Source organism: Pristiophorus japonicus, chromosome 2, assembly GCF_044704955.1.
Source record: "Pristiophorus japonicus isolate sPriJap1 chromosome 2, sPriJap1.hap1, whole genome shotgun sequence".
NCBI classification, from domain to species: domain Eukaryota; kingdom Metazoa; phylum Chordata; class Chondrichthyes; family Pristiophoridae; genus Pristiophorus; species Pristiophorus japonicus.
The window spans coordinates 150,344,692-150,361,476 of record NC_091978.1 but is presented as its reverse complement, the minus strand read 5'-3'; the positions used below and the strand labels follow the sequence as shown (position 1 = coordinate 150,361,476).

Genomic DNA, 16,785 nt, shown 5'->3' with positions numbered 1-16,785 from the left:
TTTCATATTACAAGTTACTTTCGTCTGTTTCGGTGTTGGTGTGCCAAATGTATGCATACTTTTGTGTGTTTTACTGTAAATTCTTCTTCAATTTAGCACATGTCTGCCCAACAAGCATATGAGAACGAGATTTCATATACTGCTAAAAGCATGTCCAAACTGGAGGAAGAGCTACGACAGACACAGGCTGAGAAATGCCATGTGTTAGGAGATCTGGCTTCAATCAGAGAACTATGTGCCCAACTGGATTCCAATAAGGAGTTGTTGTCACGGCAACTTACTTCTAAGAATATGGAACATGAGAGGGTATGGTTAGATAAAACATTGTCTATGCTTAATTTAAACTAAGATTTTTAAATATGTTATGTTAAAATGACTATATAACAGTCAAGCACTGTCTATATAATCATTAGTTATTGTATGCGTGTGTTTTCTGCTTTTGTGGACCCGTTGCCCTTAAATATGACTGGCTACAGATGTGACTTAGAAGATATACCCAGATGGTAACATTTTAGTGCTTCCACATTAGTCGCTATTTGTTATACCTTTGGAGAAACAGATCAAGAGCACATTTCAAAACAAGTCACCTTCAGAACCATAATTTAAACTGACCTTAAAATTGTACATTCTTGCAGCAGCCTAACTATTGTTGCCAGAGCCCCCATCATCTCCTGGATTTTTGCACAGTCATTCATATTAGTTATTCCTACAGAAAGTCTCGTAGGATAGATTGTGAATATATTGCAGTCACTCTCTGGCAAGTTCGCCAAAAATGGTAAGATAGGGTTGCTTTGTGAGACTTTAGCAGATCAACCTCTAAATGAGAACCATTATGGAGCTAAAGAGAGAGAGACAGAGCGCGTGAGAGAGAGAGAGAGACAGAGCGCGTGTGAGAGAGGGGGAGACAGAGTGCATGTGTGAGGGGGGTGGGGGGAGCGTGGGTGGGTTGGGAGCGTGTGTGTGAGAGGGAGGGAGACGCCGGACAGGTTGCGCCTCAACCGGGCCGGAACCAATATCCTCGCAGGGAGGTTTGCTCGTGCTGTTGGGCAGGGTTTAAATTAATTTAGCAGGGGGGGTGCGGGTGGGCACCAAGTAACATTATAAAGGGGAAGTAAAGTGCTCAAAGGATTGGGAGAGGCAGAGAGCACTAAAGTAAGATATAGTAAGGCATTGGATGGGGTCCAACTTAAGAGAGAATATATGATGGTCTAAGATGGGTTTACAGTGTATGTATGTGAACGCACAAAGCGTAGTAAACAAGGTAAGTGAGCTGCAGGCACAAATAACCACATGGAAATATGATGTTGTGGCAATAATAGAGACCTGGCTCAAAAAAGGGCAGGATTAGGTATTAAATATTCATGGTTATAAGGTGTTCAGGAAAGATAGGAGGTGGCAGTATTTGTTAAGGAGAATGTTAGGGTGCTGAAGAGGGAGGATGTCCGAGAGGGATCAAGGACAGAAGCTATATGGCTAGAGTTAATAAATAATAGAAGTCCATTACACTATACACCACCAAATAGTCGGAAAGATATGGAGGAGCAAATTTGCAGAGAAATTACAGAGAAGTACAAGAACTTACAGAGTATTAATAATGGGAGACTTTATCTATCCTAATATAGACTGGCATCATAATAGTGTAAAGGGCACTCCAAGGGAAGGTGTTCAGAAGAACTTTCTTGATCAGTTTGTTTCCGGACCGACAAGGGAGGAGGCATTGCTTGATCTTGTACTGGGGAATGAGGTAGGTCAAGTGGAGCAAGTGTCAGTAGGTGAACATTTGGGGAACAGTGATCATAGTATCATAAAGTTTAGATTAGCTATGGAAAGGGATAGGGAGCAATCTAGAATAAAAATGTTTAACTGGAGAAGGCCAATTTCAGTGAGATGAGAATGGATCTGGCCTGGGTAAATTGGAATCAAAGATTGGCAGACAAAACTATAATGGAAAAGGGGCTGCCTTTAAAGAGGAGTTTGGGTACAGTCGAGGTTCATTCCCATGAGGGGGAAAGGTAAGGCAACTAAAGTCAGAGCTCCCTGGATGACGAAACAGATAGAGAATATGATGAAGCAGAAAAAGAGCGAATACATCTGAAAATCAGGCTATATATATAGAAAGGTCAGAGGAGAAGTAAAAAAGAAAATAAGAGGGGCAAAAAGAGGGTATGAGAATAGAATGGCAGCCAACATAAAAGGTAATCCAAAAGTCTTCTGTAGGCATATAAATAGTAAAAGGGTAGTTGTGGGGGGGGGGGGGTGAAGAGAGGGGTGATTAGGGCCCAAAAAGGAGACATTTGCATGGAGGCAGAGGGTATGGCTGAGGTACTAAATGAGTACTTTGCAGATATCGTCACCAAGGAAGAGGATGCTGCCATAGACATAGGGTAGGAGGAGGTCGTGGAGACACTTGATAGGATAAAAATTGATTAAAAAAAGAGGTATTAAAAGGCACTCTGTACTTAAAGTAGATAAATCACCAGGAGCGGATGGAATGCATCCTAGGATGCTAAGGGAATTGAGGGCGGAAATTGCGGAGGTATTGGCCATAATATTCCAATCCTCCATAGATACGAGGGTGGTGCCAAAGAACTGGAGAATTACAAATGTTACACCATTGTTTAAAAAAGGGTTTAAAGATAAACCTAGCAACTACAGGGCAGTCAATTTAACCTTGGTAGTGGGGAAGCTTTTAAAACAGTAATTGGGGGCAAAATTAAGTCACTTGGATAGGAGTGGATTAATTAAGGAAAACCAGCACGGATTTGATAAAGGCAAATCATGTTTAACCAACTTGATCGGGTTTTTCGATGCAGTAACAAAGAGGGTTGATGAGGGTAATGCAGTTGATGCGGTGTACATGGATTTCCAAAAGGCGTTCGACAAAGTGCCATATAATAGGCTTGCCAGCAAAATTGAAGCCCATGGAATAAAAGGGACAGTGGCAGCCAGGATACAAAATTGACTAAGTGACAGGAAAAGTAGAGTAGTGGTGAATGGTTGTTTTTCGGACTGGAGGAAGGTATACTGTTCCCCAGGGGTCAGTTCTCGGACCACTGCTTTTCTTGATGTATATTAATGACTTGGTCGTGGGTGTACAGGGCATAATTTCAGAAGTTGCAGATGACACAAAACTTGGAAGTATAGTGAACAGTGAAGAGGAGAGTGATAGAGTTCAGGAAGACATAGACAGGTTGGTGAAATGGGCGGACACGTGGCAGATGAAATTTAATGCAGAAAAGTGTGAAGTGATGCATTTTGGTAGAAAGAATGAGGCATATAAACTAAATGGTACAACCCTAAAAGGGGGTGCACGAACAGAGACACCTGGGGGTATGTGTGCATAAATTGCTGAAGATAACAGGGCAGGCTGAGAAAGCAGTTAAAAAGGCGTATGAAATCCTGGGCTTCATAACTAGAGGTATAGAGTACAAAAGTATGGAAATTATGATGAACCTGTATAAAATACTGGTTCGGCCCCAACTGGAGTACTGTGTCCAGTTCTGGGCGCCACACTTTAGGAAGAATGTGAAGGCCTTCGAGAGGGTACAGAAAAGATTTATGAATAATTTTTAGGGATGAGGGACGTAAGTTATGTGGACAGACTGGAGAAGCAAGGATTGTTCTCCTTAAAGCAGAGAAGGTTGAGAGGAGATTTGATAGAGGTGCTCAAAATCATGAGGGGTCTGGACAAAGTAGATAGAGAAAAACTGTTCCCATTTGCAGAAGGATTAAGAACCAGAGGACACAGATTTAAGATGATTGGCAAAAGAACCAAAGGCAACGTAAGAAAAAACTTTTTTACGCAGTGAGTGATTAAAATCTGGAATGCACTGCTTGAAAGGGTGGTGGAGGCAGATTCAATTTTATCTTTCAAAAGGGAGTTGGATAAGTATCTGAAAGGAAAAAACTTTACAGGGACATGGGCACTAGCTGAGAGTCGGCACGAGCTCAACGAGCCGAATGGCCGCCTTCCGTGCTTGAACCATTCTATGATTATCTGGTCATTATCTCATTGCTGGTTGTGGGAACTTAATGTGTGCAAATTGGTTGCCATGTTTCCCACATTGCAACAGTGACTACTCTTCAAAAGTACTTCATTGGCTATTAAGTACAGGAAAGGTGCTATATAAATATAACTTTTTTTTTCAAAATATAACTTTCTGTGATATCAAAGACGAAGGACCACCACATGGATCAAAGAGATCTCTAGTACTGCAACTCTCCCAAGTGAGCAAGGAAGCAATGTTTAGTCATTTCTTTGCATGTGGGCTGAATACAGTAGGACTAAAACAAAAGCCCAGTGCCAAAGCTTATTTAGAGTGGAGAACAGTTGAAGTTAACTGACTTGGCCTAGAATGCAGATTAAACTTAAGGCCCGCCCGCTCCCCATACCCCTTAAATCCCTTAGTGGTTAAAAATCTATCTATCTGTGATTTGAATACATTCAATGAGCTAGCCTCAACTGCTTCCCTGGGCAGAGAATTCCACAGATTCACAACTCTCTGGGAGAAGAAATTCCTTCTCAACTCAGTTTTAAATTGGCTCCCCCATATTTTGAGGCTGTGCCCCCTAGTTCTAGTCTTCCCGACCAGTGGAAACAACCTCTCTGCCTCTATCTTGTCTATCCCTTTCATTATTTTAAATGTTTCTATAAGATCACCCCTCATCCTTCTGAACTCCAGCGAGTAAAGACCCAGTCTACTCAATCTATCATCATAAGGTAACCCCCTCATCTCCGGAATCAGCGTAGTGAATCGTCTCTACCCCCTCCAAAGCTAGTAAATCCTTCCTTAAGTAAGGTGACCAAAACTGCACGCAGTACTCCAGGTGCGACCTCACCAATACCCTGTACAGTTGCAGCAGGACCTCCCTGCTTTTGTACTCCATCACTCTCGCAATGAAGGCCAACATTCCATTCGCCTTCCTGATTACCTGCTGCACCTGCAAACTAACTTTTTGGGATTCATGCACAAGGACCCCCAGGTCCCTCTGCACCGCAGCATGTTTAAATAATATTCCCTTTTACTGTGTTTTTTTTCCAAGGTGGATGACCTCACATTTTCCGACATTGTATTCCATCTGCCAAACCTTAGCCCATTCGCTTAACCTATCTAAATCTCTTTGCAGCCTCTCTGTGTCCTCTACACAACCTGCTTTCCCACTAATCTTTGTGTCATCTGCAAATTTTGTTACACTACACTCTGTCCCCTCTTCCAGGTCATCTATGTATATTTTAAACAGTTGTGGTCCCAGCACCGATCCCTGTGGCACACCACTAACCACCGATTTCCAACCCGAAAAGGACCCATTTATCCCAACTCTCTTCTTTCTGTTAGCCAGCCAATTCTCGATCCATGCTAATACACTTCTTCTGACTCCGCGTACATTTATCTTCTGCAGTAACCTTTTGTGTGGCACCTTATCGAATGCCTTTTGGAAATCTAAATACACCACATTCATCGGTACACCTCTATCCACCATGCTCGTTATATCCTCAAAGAATTCCAGTAAATTAGTTAAACATGATTTCCCCTTCATGAATCCATGTTGTGTCTGCTTGATTGCACTATTCCTATCTAGATGTTCCCGCTATTTCTTCCTTAATGATAGCTTCAAGCATTTTCCCCACTACAGATGTTAAACTAACCGGTCTATAGTTCCCTGCCTTTTGTCTGTCCCCTTTTTTAAACAGAGGCGTTACATCAGCTGCTTTCCAATCCGCTGGTACCACCCCAGAGTCCAGAGAATTTTGGTAGATTATAACGAATGCATCTGCTATAACTTCCGCCATCTCTTTTAATACCCTGGGATGCATTTCATCAGGACTAGGGGACTTGTCTACCTTGAGATCCATTATATTGGGACAGAGACTATAAATAGGGTATAATGAAGTTATTACTAAAGTACTTGTATATTAAAAGCATAAACAAATATAGATTAACTACTGTATAGTTGATAACTAATGTAACTAAGAGAGAAGACACACACAATTTATTGAATCTAAGATTTTTTTTATTAACAAAAATGAGAAAAAAATTTGATAAACTATCCTTCCAATCCCCTCCCCCACCCCCCGCACCAACCCACCCTTCCCTCAAATACAGAAAATCTTAACAATTAACAAATAACAACTAACAAAACAAGAACAATTGAACAAGTGAAAAGTGAACAAAAATATAAACTTTGTGAAAAAACTCCCCCTCCCTACCTGCGGCCACGTTTCCCTCCAGGTCCAGTCCCACCCCGTGTTCGTACCCCACCCATCCGTTTTGGTCTACACAGACCGACACCAAAACGTTGTGCAGAGTGGGACGGCAAGACTTCCTGCCATGGTGGAGGTGATTGAGCGGAAGCCTGAAGCTCCACTTCCAAGTCAGGAGCAACTGTGTCCTCCGTACTCGCTTGCATGCTCGGGGTCTCGCTGCGAGCCGACACGACACCTTGGGGTGCAGCGCCGTGTCCAGCCATCAACGCATGCCGTAGGGTATTGGTTGTGGCTGTCTGCTGCCGAATGGCCTCCAACATCTCCTGCTGTTGCTCAGAAGACCAGTTGGAGAAGTTCGTGCAGAACTCACTCCAGGATGCTGGAAACTGGCTCCAGTTTGCGGAGAACTGGCTCCAGTTGGCAGAGAATCCCATGAAACCCTGGATAAGGTCGCGGCCATCGTGACCGTCTCCCTGCACAGGGATATTAAGCTCGCTGTCTGACCCTCCATGGTAGGCAATTGCTCACCACGCTGACCAGACCTCCGTGGGGTCGGCATTTGCAAAATGACGCGCCTTGGCGTCGCCACCTGCACACCGCTTGGTCCCGGTGCCTCTTCCATCTCGATGGAGATGGTCACAGGTTGCTCCCCCCCCACAAAAACAATTTCATCCTGCTCCTGCTCCTCCTCCTCCACTTGCTCCGCCTCAAATTGACTGACGGAGTGCGTTGTTACGTCGTCCTCCTCCTCCGTCTCTTCCTCCTGTGAGCTGTTGGAGGAGTCGATATTTGCGGATGTCTCCGCTACTTTGCAATGGTCAACGGACACTTCACCTTGGAAAGATGAATGAAATTTCTAAACAACTCATAATACATATCAATATATATTAATATTTCAACATCAATATCAATATTTCAATAACCCAAAACATTGCAATACTTTTCAAAACCCCATATGCACAAGGGTTCACCAGGGTTAACATGGCCTCATTCGTAGATCAAGACTACATCGAAATTATTGAATTATAATTGCATAACATTACATGCGTAACTACGATATTTTTCATTTGTATTTAGTAATGTTTGACATATTGCACAGTTCCATTACTCACGAGACTGAAGGGTGGGCTCAGCCACGCCACGGGTCATGACCGAACGGCTTTCAGGCCCCACCAAGGCCACCGCAAGCTCCTCGTATTGAGTAAGAATGTGTACCGTCGCGGAGCCACCACCCGTCCTCCTTTGCTTCGCCCGGTTGATAGTTATCTTCTTCTGTAGATGATAATTTAACATTGCACAGCATAAGCTAATGGACTTGACAATAAACATTGAAGACTGACAGATTTAAATGTTCAATTATTACATAACATTGTAGTGCATAAAATAATTTTTAATACTATAAGATTCAACTTAGTGTTAGGGAGAATAAATGTATTTTTAATTTAATTATTTTATATTATACATAAATGACATTGAGGATTCTAATTACAATTTATAAACAGCAAGTAAATAATACATATGTATGATTTTAAATATGACTTTTAAATATGTTTTAAATATAGAATTTAAAATGCAACTTACTCTGGTAGCTGCAAATGAATAATTTTTAATACTATAACTATAACATTCAACTTATTGTTAGGGTGAATAAATGTAATTTTTAATTTAATGTAATTTTTAATTTAATTACTTTACATTATAAATAAATGAGGATTTTATTTACAATTTATAAACAACAAGTAAATAATACATATGTGTGATTTTAAATATGACTTTTAAATATGTTTTAAATTTCGAATATATAATCCAACTTACTCTGGCAGCTGCCAGCAGGCTTTTCCATCTCTTGCGGCACTGGTCAGCAGTGCGCACCTCATTCGATGCCGATGTCACGACATCGGCAATCTCCAGCCAAATTCTACGATAGGCACGGGGTGGAGGTTTCCCATGCTCACCCCGTGTCAAGTCCTCCCACCTCGTTGTGACCATATTTACAAAGGCCTTGTTGGCCTCCTCACTAAATGCTTTGGCCCTTCTCCTCTCCATCTCCCTTTGTTTTTCCACTTGCATCTATGTCAATGCAAATGCTAGATAATAGCTCCTCTACTAGCTATTAGATATTAGATCAATCAAATTTAATAGAGTTGTCAAAGTTTAACCCATATCTTCCTCACTGCAAACTACCAGGTCCTCTCTCCTTCTCTCTCTCCCGCGCTCTCTGACCCTCCCTGTGCTTCTGAGAATGGTCGATGACCCATGAACTCTCCAAACGCAGCAAAGAAAATCAACCCCCAAAAAATCCCACACATGTGCACAATAGCGTTGCTAGGGAAGCTTGTTTTTTCAATGACTTCTGTTTCACTTCTGCTTATTTTGGGCGATCGTGCGATCGGCAAAAAATCAGATCGCCCTTTTGACATCGCCGGGGTAAGGCCGAGTGGAAAATCGCAAAAAAAAGAATGGGCCTTGTGCTGGCGATCAGCACGGGCGAGACATCCCACATCGCTGGAACATGGCCTATTTTTTGGGGCCTTAGCCACCTAGTGGAAAGTCTAGCCCCTGGTTTTGCCTCTCACAGGAGATCACATGGCTTCGTTTGGGGTGGAGTATAGAATGTTTCAGTATAAGGGGTGTCTCAGTTGTGTGAGGCGGACTGGTTGGGCTGGGTGCTCTGCCTTTCCGTCATTGTTCATAGGTTTATATGTAACCTTCAGGGCTGCTGACCAATGGCCGTGCAGCTCTTTGTCGGCCGGTGTGGAAAGGATGGGCCGAAATGGCCTCCTGCGCTATAAATTTCTATGTTTCTATTGTAATTTATTATTCAGGATTTACCTTTATTTTAACTAATATATGATCACCTGTAAGACACCTCTTTTCCAGGCTGAAAGTCCCATGTTTTTAGAATCCTACCTCATAACTCAGACTTTTGACATTAGGGATCAGCCTTGTGATTCTTCTCTACATTACCTCCAGTGCTTGTATGTCTCCTCTGCAAATGTTACTCCCCTGTTTAAAAAAGGGGAGCGAGGGACAAACCTGACAACTACAAGCCAGTCAGCCTAATAACAGTGGTGGGGAAACTATAAGACAATAATCCAGAGCAAAATTAATTAGCATTTTGAAAAGTTTCTATGATCTTAGTTTACCTTTTGTAGCTCATAGTATTATAATTTCAAACCTCCTCCTGATTTCAACACAGATCTTTTCGACATGTATTTTTACTCTATTCATAAAATAATTACAGATGATTGAGGCCATGCAGCATATCTTAATTCATTCATCCGTCCAGAAAGATCCTAATGTTCTCATGGTAGCATCCAATTGTTTCATAAATGATTCCAGTGTTGTCACCTCCACTACTCCTAGATGTCTATTCCACATGTTGATCACTTTTTATGTGAACTATAATTTCCTCATACCATTCCTAAATTTACCTTTTATTAGTTTGAACCTATATACCCTTGTTCTCCTCTTGTAATTTATTATTCAGGATTTACCTTTATTTTAACTAATATATGATCACCTGTAAGACACCCCTTTTCCAGGCTGAAAGTCCCATATTTTTAGAATCCTACCTCATAACTCAGACCTTTGACATTAGGGATCAGCCTTGTGATTCTTCTCTACCTTACCTCCAGTGCTTGTATGTCTCCCCTGCAAATGTTACTCCCCTGTTTAAAAAAAGGGGAGAGGGATAAACCTGACAACTACAAGCCAGTCAGCCTAATAACATTGGTGGGGAAACTATAAGACAATAATCCGGAGCAAAATTAATTGGCATTTGGAAAAGTATGGACTACTAAATGAAAGTCAGCAAGGATTTATTAAAGGCAAATCATGTTTAACTAGATCAAGTTCTTTGATGAAGTAACAGAGAGGGTTGATGAGGATTATGCGGTTGAGGTTGTGTATATGGACTTTCAAAAGGCGTTTGACAAAGTATCACATAATAGACTTGTTTGCAAAATTAAAGCCCATGGGATTAAAGTACCAGTGACAGCATGGATACAAAATTGGATAAAGGACAGAACGTAGGGCCCAAGTTTCCACCCCCTGTAAAAACAGCGCACCTCCATAAGGTGCGCCAACTTTCTAGAATAAAAAGGGCGCCAAAAACTTACCTTGTAATTCTCCAGTCTCCTCAGGACGTCTTCGGCCTCAGCGTAGCATAGCACAAGGGATCGGAGGCGGAGCCAAGTCCCGGCGCTGAAAACAGTGCCGGGACCTCTGCACATGCACGCTATAGTGTGTGCGCATGTGCAGTAGCTCCTCGCAGCCCGAGGCTCTGCAGGCTATGTGGGAGGGGCCTGATGAGTGAGCACTTAACTTGTTAGGTATCGCAATCCATGCCACTGAAAAAACATGAGCTGCTTCTCGCCATCTGTGAAAAGCAGTCTGATGCTTAAAAGACAATTGAGTGATCGCTGGTACAAGGCTGTTTGGTGTGTTTCTTTTGATAAATTGACACCAGTAAGTCTCCAGCCACTATTGGCAGAGAATTTGTGGCTGCAATTCACGGGGGAAGGGGGGTGGGTGGGGTAAGAAGTGCAGTAGCCCACAGTGGCTGCAATGTTTTTCAGTAACTTGGCCACTCGCCCCTCCCTCCCGTTCTCCTCCCCCCCTCCTTCCCTCCACCCCCCCCTCCCCCCCTCCTCTTCCCTCCCCCCACCCCTCACTGTCAGAAACACAGAGAGAGAGACATGGACAGAGAGAGAGAAAGAGACACATAGAGAAAGAGAGATACACTGACAGAGAGAGAGAGAGACATGGACAGAGACACCTTCCCTTCACATAAAGGTAGGACTTCTATTTTTTATTTGTTATTGATTGGTTACTTATTACTTTGGTCTTGGTGCTTGAGGTGCAGGGTTCCTTCTATTTTTTATTAATTAATTGCTTATTACTTTTTGTGCTTCGTTTAGTGCTTGGTGTTTTAAATGTACTGCTTTGTTTAGTGCTTTAAATGTACTTATGCTTTTTTAATGTTGTTGTAAAGGTGTTTATTGCTTTGGAAAATCCTCTAACTAGTTTTAGACCATTTTAAGTGATTTGTTTAATGCTTTAGTCCTTTGTGTTTAATGCTTCCCACCCCCGTCTTTGGCTGTGCCTGCACTGAACTTAACTCTAGGTAAGGTTTTTCAGAACTTACAAAAGTGGACACTTACGCCATTTTAAGTTAGTTTGTAGTAAGTTTTCGCTGCCTAAACTTGCAAAACAGGCCTAAGTGGCTGGACACACACCCCCTTTTGAAAAAAAACCTGTACTAAAACGAAACTAAACTAACTCACTAGAACTGGAGCAAACTAAAAACAAAAAAATTGGAGCAACTCCACCCGAAACTTGGGTCCACAGAGAGTAGTGGTAAACAGTTGTCTTTCAGACCGGAGGGAGGTCTCCAGTGGTGTTCCCCATGACTCAGTATTAGAACTACTCTTTGTGATCTATATTAATAACCTGGACTTGAGTATACAGGGCATAATTTCCAAGTTTGCAGATGATACGAAACTTGAAAATGTAATAAACAATGAGGAGGATAGTAACAGACTTCAGGAGGAAGTAGACAGACTGGTAAAACGTGCAGACAAATGGCAGATACAATTTAATGCAGAGAAGTATGAAGTAATACATTTTAGTAGGAAGAATGAGAGGCAATATAAACTAAATGGTTCAATTTTAAAGAGGGTGCAGGAACAGGGTATATGTGCACAAATCTTTGAAGGTAGCAAGACAAGTTGAGAAGGCTGTTTTAAAAAAAAGTATATGGGATCCTTGGCTTTATTAATAGAGGATTAGAGTACAAAATCAAGGAAGTTATGCTAAACCTTTATAAAGCACTAGTTAGACCTCAACTAGAGTATTGTAGTCAATTCTGGGCACCACACTTTAGGAAGAATGTCAAGACTTTGGTGAGGGTACGGAAGAGATTTATTAGAATGCAGCAGGGATGAGGGACTTCGGTTATGTAGAGAGAAGGTTAAGAGGAGATTTGATAGAGGTGTTCAAAATCATGAATGGTTTTGATAGAGTAAATAATGAGAAATTGTTTCCAGTGGCAGAAGGGTCGGTAACCAGAGGGCACAGATTTAAGGTGATTGGCGAAAGAACCAAAGATGACCAGAGGAAACATTCTTTTACACAGCAAGTTGTTGTGATCTAGAATGCACTGCCTGAAAGGGTTGTGAAATATTCAAAAGAGGTTCAAGAAGGCGGCTCGCCACCACCTTCTTGAGGGCAATTAGGGATGGGCAATAAATGCTCGCCTTGCCAGCGACACCCACATCCCATGAATGAATTTTTTTTTTTTAAGTACTTGAAGGGAAAAACATTTACACAGCTATGGGGAAAGAGCAAGAGTTTGGGATTAATTGTATAGCTGTACCAAAGAGCTGGCACAGATACAGTGGGCCGAATGGCCTCCTGTGCTGTATATCATTCTATGATCTCAGTGACCAGAACTGGACACAGTACTCTAGGTGCAGCTTGACCAGAGCATTGCGTGATTCGGTCATGACTTCCTCTGACTTGTTTTGGCTATGTAGTTCAGTATTGTTTATTGTTGTTCTGTAGTGGTTGAACATCAAATCTACTGAGGCTTATTGGGTCTCTTTCAGCTTTATCCTTAATTGTGTCGATGCTGTGCATGGCGTACAGGTGACACCTATTTTTCCTTCCTGTGTGTGGTACTTTACACTTTGCATTAAATTTAATCTACTTTCCGCTGCCTACATACTTATTTTGTCTAATTCATGCTGTAATTTATGAGTAGCCTCCTTTAATTTCACCATCCCTCCTATTTTGGAATCATCTGCAAATTTGGCTGGTTTGCATAGTGTTTCTGAATCCAGGTAATTAATGTAAATCAGACAGTGTCAAACAAATCTTTTTAATTTAACTGCCCTGGGACTCCCCATCAAGTATTTCCCATTCCCCATTCCAATATAACTCCTCAAATTAGTACGTATTTTCTATCCATCAGCCAATTTCTCGTCCATTCCCTCAAGTTTATTCCTGATAATCAATTCCATTATTTTATACAGACTACAAGGCTAATAGGCATGTAGTTGCATTGTCAACCTTTTAGAATATGGGAGCCACATTAACCTGTTCCTAATATATTGCAACCTACACACTCTATTCAACAACTCTAATGAGTGTTGACACCTCACAAATCTCCCCCCTAGTCTCTCTCCGCACTCTAGGATGAATACTATCTATTCCTGGTGATTTATTTCTTTTGAGACCATTTAACCTCCCTAGGACTTCTATCTCATTAATATCTACATCATTGATTTAACTTTTTGTTTGTTCATTTCTGCCGGCAAGGCCAGCGTTTATTTCCCTTCCCTCGAAAAGATGGTGATGAGCCACCTTTTTTGAATACAACTGAGTGGCTTTCTAGCATTTCAGAGGGCATTGCTGAGGGTCTGAAATCGTGTATAGACCGGGTAAGGGCAGCAGATTTCCTTCTCTAAAGAACATTAGTGAAATAATGAGTTTTTAACAACAATTTGGTAGTTTCATGGGGCACAAGTTTCCACCCTCTGGAAAAATGTCGCATCTCGATAAGGTGCGCCGACTTTCTGGAAGAAAAGGGGTGCTGAAAACTTACCTTGTGATTCTCCGGTCTCAGGACGTCTTCCTGCTCGGCGTGGCGCAGCACAAGGGGTTGGGGGTGGAGCCAGGTCCCAGCGCTAGAGTATGCGCGCATGTGCAGTAGCTCCAGGCCCCCGAGGCTGCGTGGGAGGGGCCCGACCATAGCCCTGGTCGAATGGGCTCACCGGGCGAAGATTGGACTGAACCTCCCTCCTGTTCAACTCCCGTTCAGCCTTACCCCGCTTCTTCCCCCTTCCCCCCCCCCCCCCACTTCTCCTTCTCCCCCATCGCACCCCCCCTCCCCGTCGGTGGCGGGGCCTGCCCGCCCGGCATCTCGCTGGGGGCGGGCCCCGGCCAAAGTGTCATCATCGTCGCCGGCCCGGCCCGTTGAGCCTCCCGTTCAGCCTTTTTCCCCCCCCCCCCCTCCCTCTCTCCACCCCTTCTCTCCACCCCTTCTCTCCACCCCTTCTCTCCACCCTTCTCTTCTCCCCCCTTCTCTCCCCCCCTTCTCTCCCCCATTCTCTTCCCCCCCCCTTCTCTCCCCCATTCTCTTACCCCCCCCCTTCTCTCCCCCCCCCCCCCTTCTCTCACACCCCTTCTCTCCCCTCTCTTCTCTCCACCCCGTTCTCCCCCCCCCCTTCCCCTCTCTGTCCACCACCCCCACCCTCTTCTTCCCCTCTCTCCCCTCCTCTTCCGCTCTCCCTCCCTCCCCGTCGTCGGCGGGGCATGCCCGACATGTCGCTGCGGGCGGGCCCCGCCCAAATTGTTGGCGGCCCGACCCGGCCAGTTCAGCGCCTCCCCGCTCCCTCCCTTCCTCCTCTCCCTCCCTCCCTCCCCCCTCCTCTAAAATCCCCCCTCCTCTCCATCCTTCCCTCCCCCCTCCTCTCCATCCCTCCCTGCCCCCTCCTCTCCATCCCTCCCTGCCCCCTCCTCTCCATCCCTCCCTTCCCCTCCTCTCCATCCCTCCCATCCCCTCCATTCCATCCCTCCCTCCCCCCCTCCCTCTCCATCCCTCCCTCCCCCTCTCCATCCCTCCCTCCCCCCTCCTCTCCATCCCTCCCTCCCCCTCCTCTCCATCCCTCCCCCCCTCCTCTTCATCTCTCCCTCCCCCTCCTCTCCATCCCTCCCTCACCCTCCTCTCCATCCCTCCCTCCCCCTCCTCTCCATCCCTCCCTCCCCCTCCTCTCCATCCCTCCCTCACCCTCCTCTCCATCCCTCCCTCCCCCTCCTCTCCCTTCATTCCTCCCTCCCTCCCTCCCCCTCATCTCCCTCCCCTCCCTCCCTCCCCCTCCTCTTCTCTCCCTCCCTCTTCCCTTCCTCTCCCTCCCTCTTCCCTCCTCTCCCTCCCTCCCCCCTCCTCCCCTCCCCTCCCCCCCACCCCTCCCTCCCTCCCCCCCACCCCTCCCTCCCCCCCACCCCTCCCTCCCTCCCCCCCACCTCTCCCTCCCTCCCTCCCCCCCCACCTCTCACTCCCTCCGTCCCCCCCACCTCTCACTCCCTCCCTCCCCCCCACCTCTCCCTCCCTCCCTCCCCCCTCTCCCTCCCTCCCTCCCCCCTCTCCCTTCCTCCCTCCCCCTCTCCCTTCCTCCCTCCCCCCTCTCCCTTCCTCCCTCCCCCCTCTCCCTTCCTCCCTCCCCCCACCTCTCCCTTCCTCCCTCCCCCCCACCTCTCCCTTCCTCCCTCCCCCCCACCTCTCCCTTCCTCCCTCCCCCCCACCTCTCCCTTCCTCCCTCCCTGCCCACTCCTCTACCTCCCTCTCCCTTCCCGCCTCTCCCTCCCTTCCCCTCCTCTTCCTCCCCCTCCTCTTCCTTTCCTTCCCTCCCCCTCCTCTTCCTCCCCTTCCCTCTTCCTCCCCTTCCCTCTTCCTCCACTTCCCTCTCCCTCCTCTTCCTCCCCTTCCCTCTCCCTCCTCTTCCTCCCCTTCCCTCTCCCTCCTCTTCCTCCCCTTCCCTCTCCCTCCTCTTCCTCCCCTTCCCTCTCCCTCCTCTTCCTCCCCCTCCCTCCTCTTACTCCCCCTCCCTCCCCTTACTCCCCCTCCCTCCTCTTACTCCCCCTCCCTCCCCTTACTCCCCCTCCCTCCTCTTACTCCCCCTCCCTCCCCTTACTCTCCCTCCCCTCCTCTTCCTCCCCCTCCCTCCCTCCCCCTCCTCTTCCTCCCCCTCCCTCCCCCCTCTTCCTCCCCCTCCCTCCCCCCTCTTCCTCCCCCTCCCTCCCCCCTCTTCCTCCCCCTCCCTCCCCCCTCTTCCTCCCCCTCCCTCCCCCTCCTCTTCCTCCCCCTCCCTCCCCCTCCTCTTCCTCCCCCTCCTCTCCCTCCCCCTCCTCTCCCTCCCCCTCCTCTTCCTCCCCCTCCCTCCCCCTCCTCTTCCTCCCGCTCCTCTTTCTCCCCTCCTCTTCATCCCCCTCCCTCCCCCTCCTCTTTCTCCCCCTCCCCCTCCTCCTCTTTCTCCCCCTCCCCCTCCTCATCCTCCGCCTCCCTCCCCCTCCTCTTTCTCCCCCTCCTCTTCCTCCCCCTCCTCTTCCTCCCCTTCCCTCTCCCTCCTCTTACTCCCCCTCCCTCCTCTTACTCCCCCTCCCTCCTCTTACTCCCCCTCCCTCCTCTTACTCCCCCTCCCTCCTCTTACTCCCCCTCCCTCCTCTTACTCCCCCTCCCTCCTCTTACTCCCCCTCCCTCCCCTTACTCCCCCTCCCTCCTCTCCCTCTCCCTCCTCTTCCTCCCTCTCCCTCCTCTTCCTCCCTCTCCCTCCTCTTCCTCCCCCTCGCTCCCCCTCCTCTTCCTCCCCCTCCTCTCCCTCCCCCTCCCTCCATCCCCCTCCCTCCATCCCCCTCCCTCCATCCCCCTCCCTCCATCCCCCTCCTCTTCCTCCCCCTCCCTCCCCTTCCCCTCCCTCTCCTTCCCCTCCCTCTCCTCTTCCTCCCACTCCTCTACCTCCCCCCCCTCTTCCTCCCTAACTTCCCCTCCTCTTCCCCCCTCCCCCCTCCGTCTCCCC

At 46.6% G+C, this 16,785-nt stretch overlaps 1 protein-coding gene across 1 annotated transcript in view; it reads left to right on the top strand.

The window, feature by feature from the left end:
- cep135 (centrosomal protein 135) overlaps nt 1-16,785 on the top strand; it is a 233,192-nt gene that overhangs the window by 196,306 nt on the left and 20,101 nt on the right. The window contains exon 23 of the mRNA XM_070869899.1: nt 97-306. Within this exon, the coding sequence (XP_070726000.1) occupies nt 97-306 (210 nt within the window). The remainder of the gene's footprint in view (nt 1-96; nt 307-16,785) is intronic.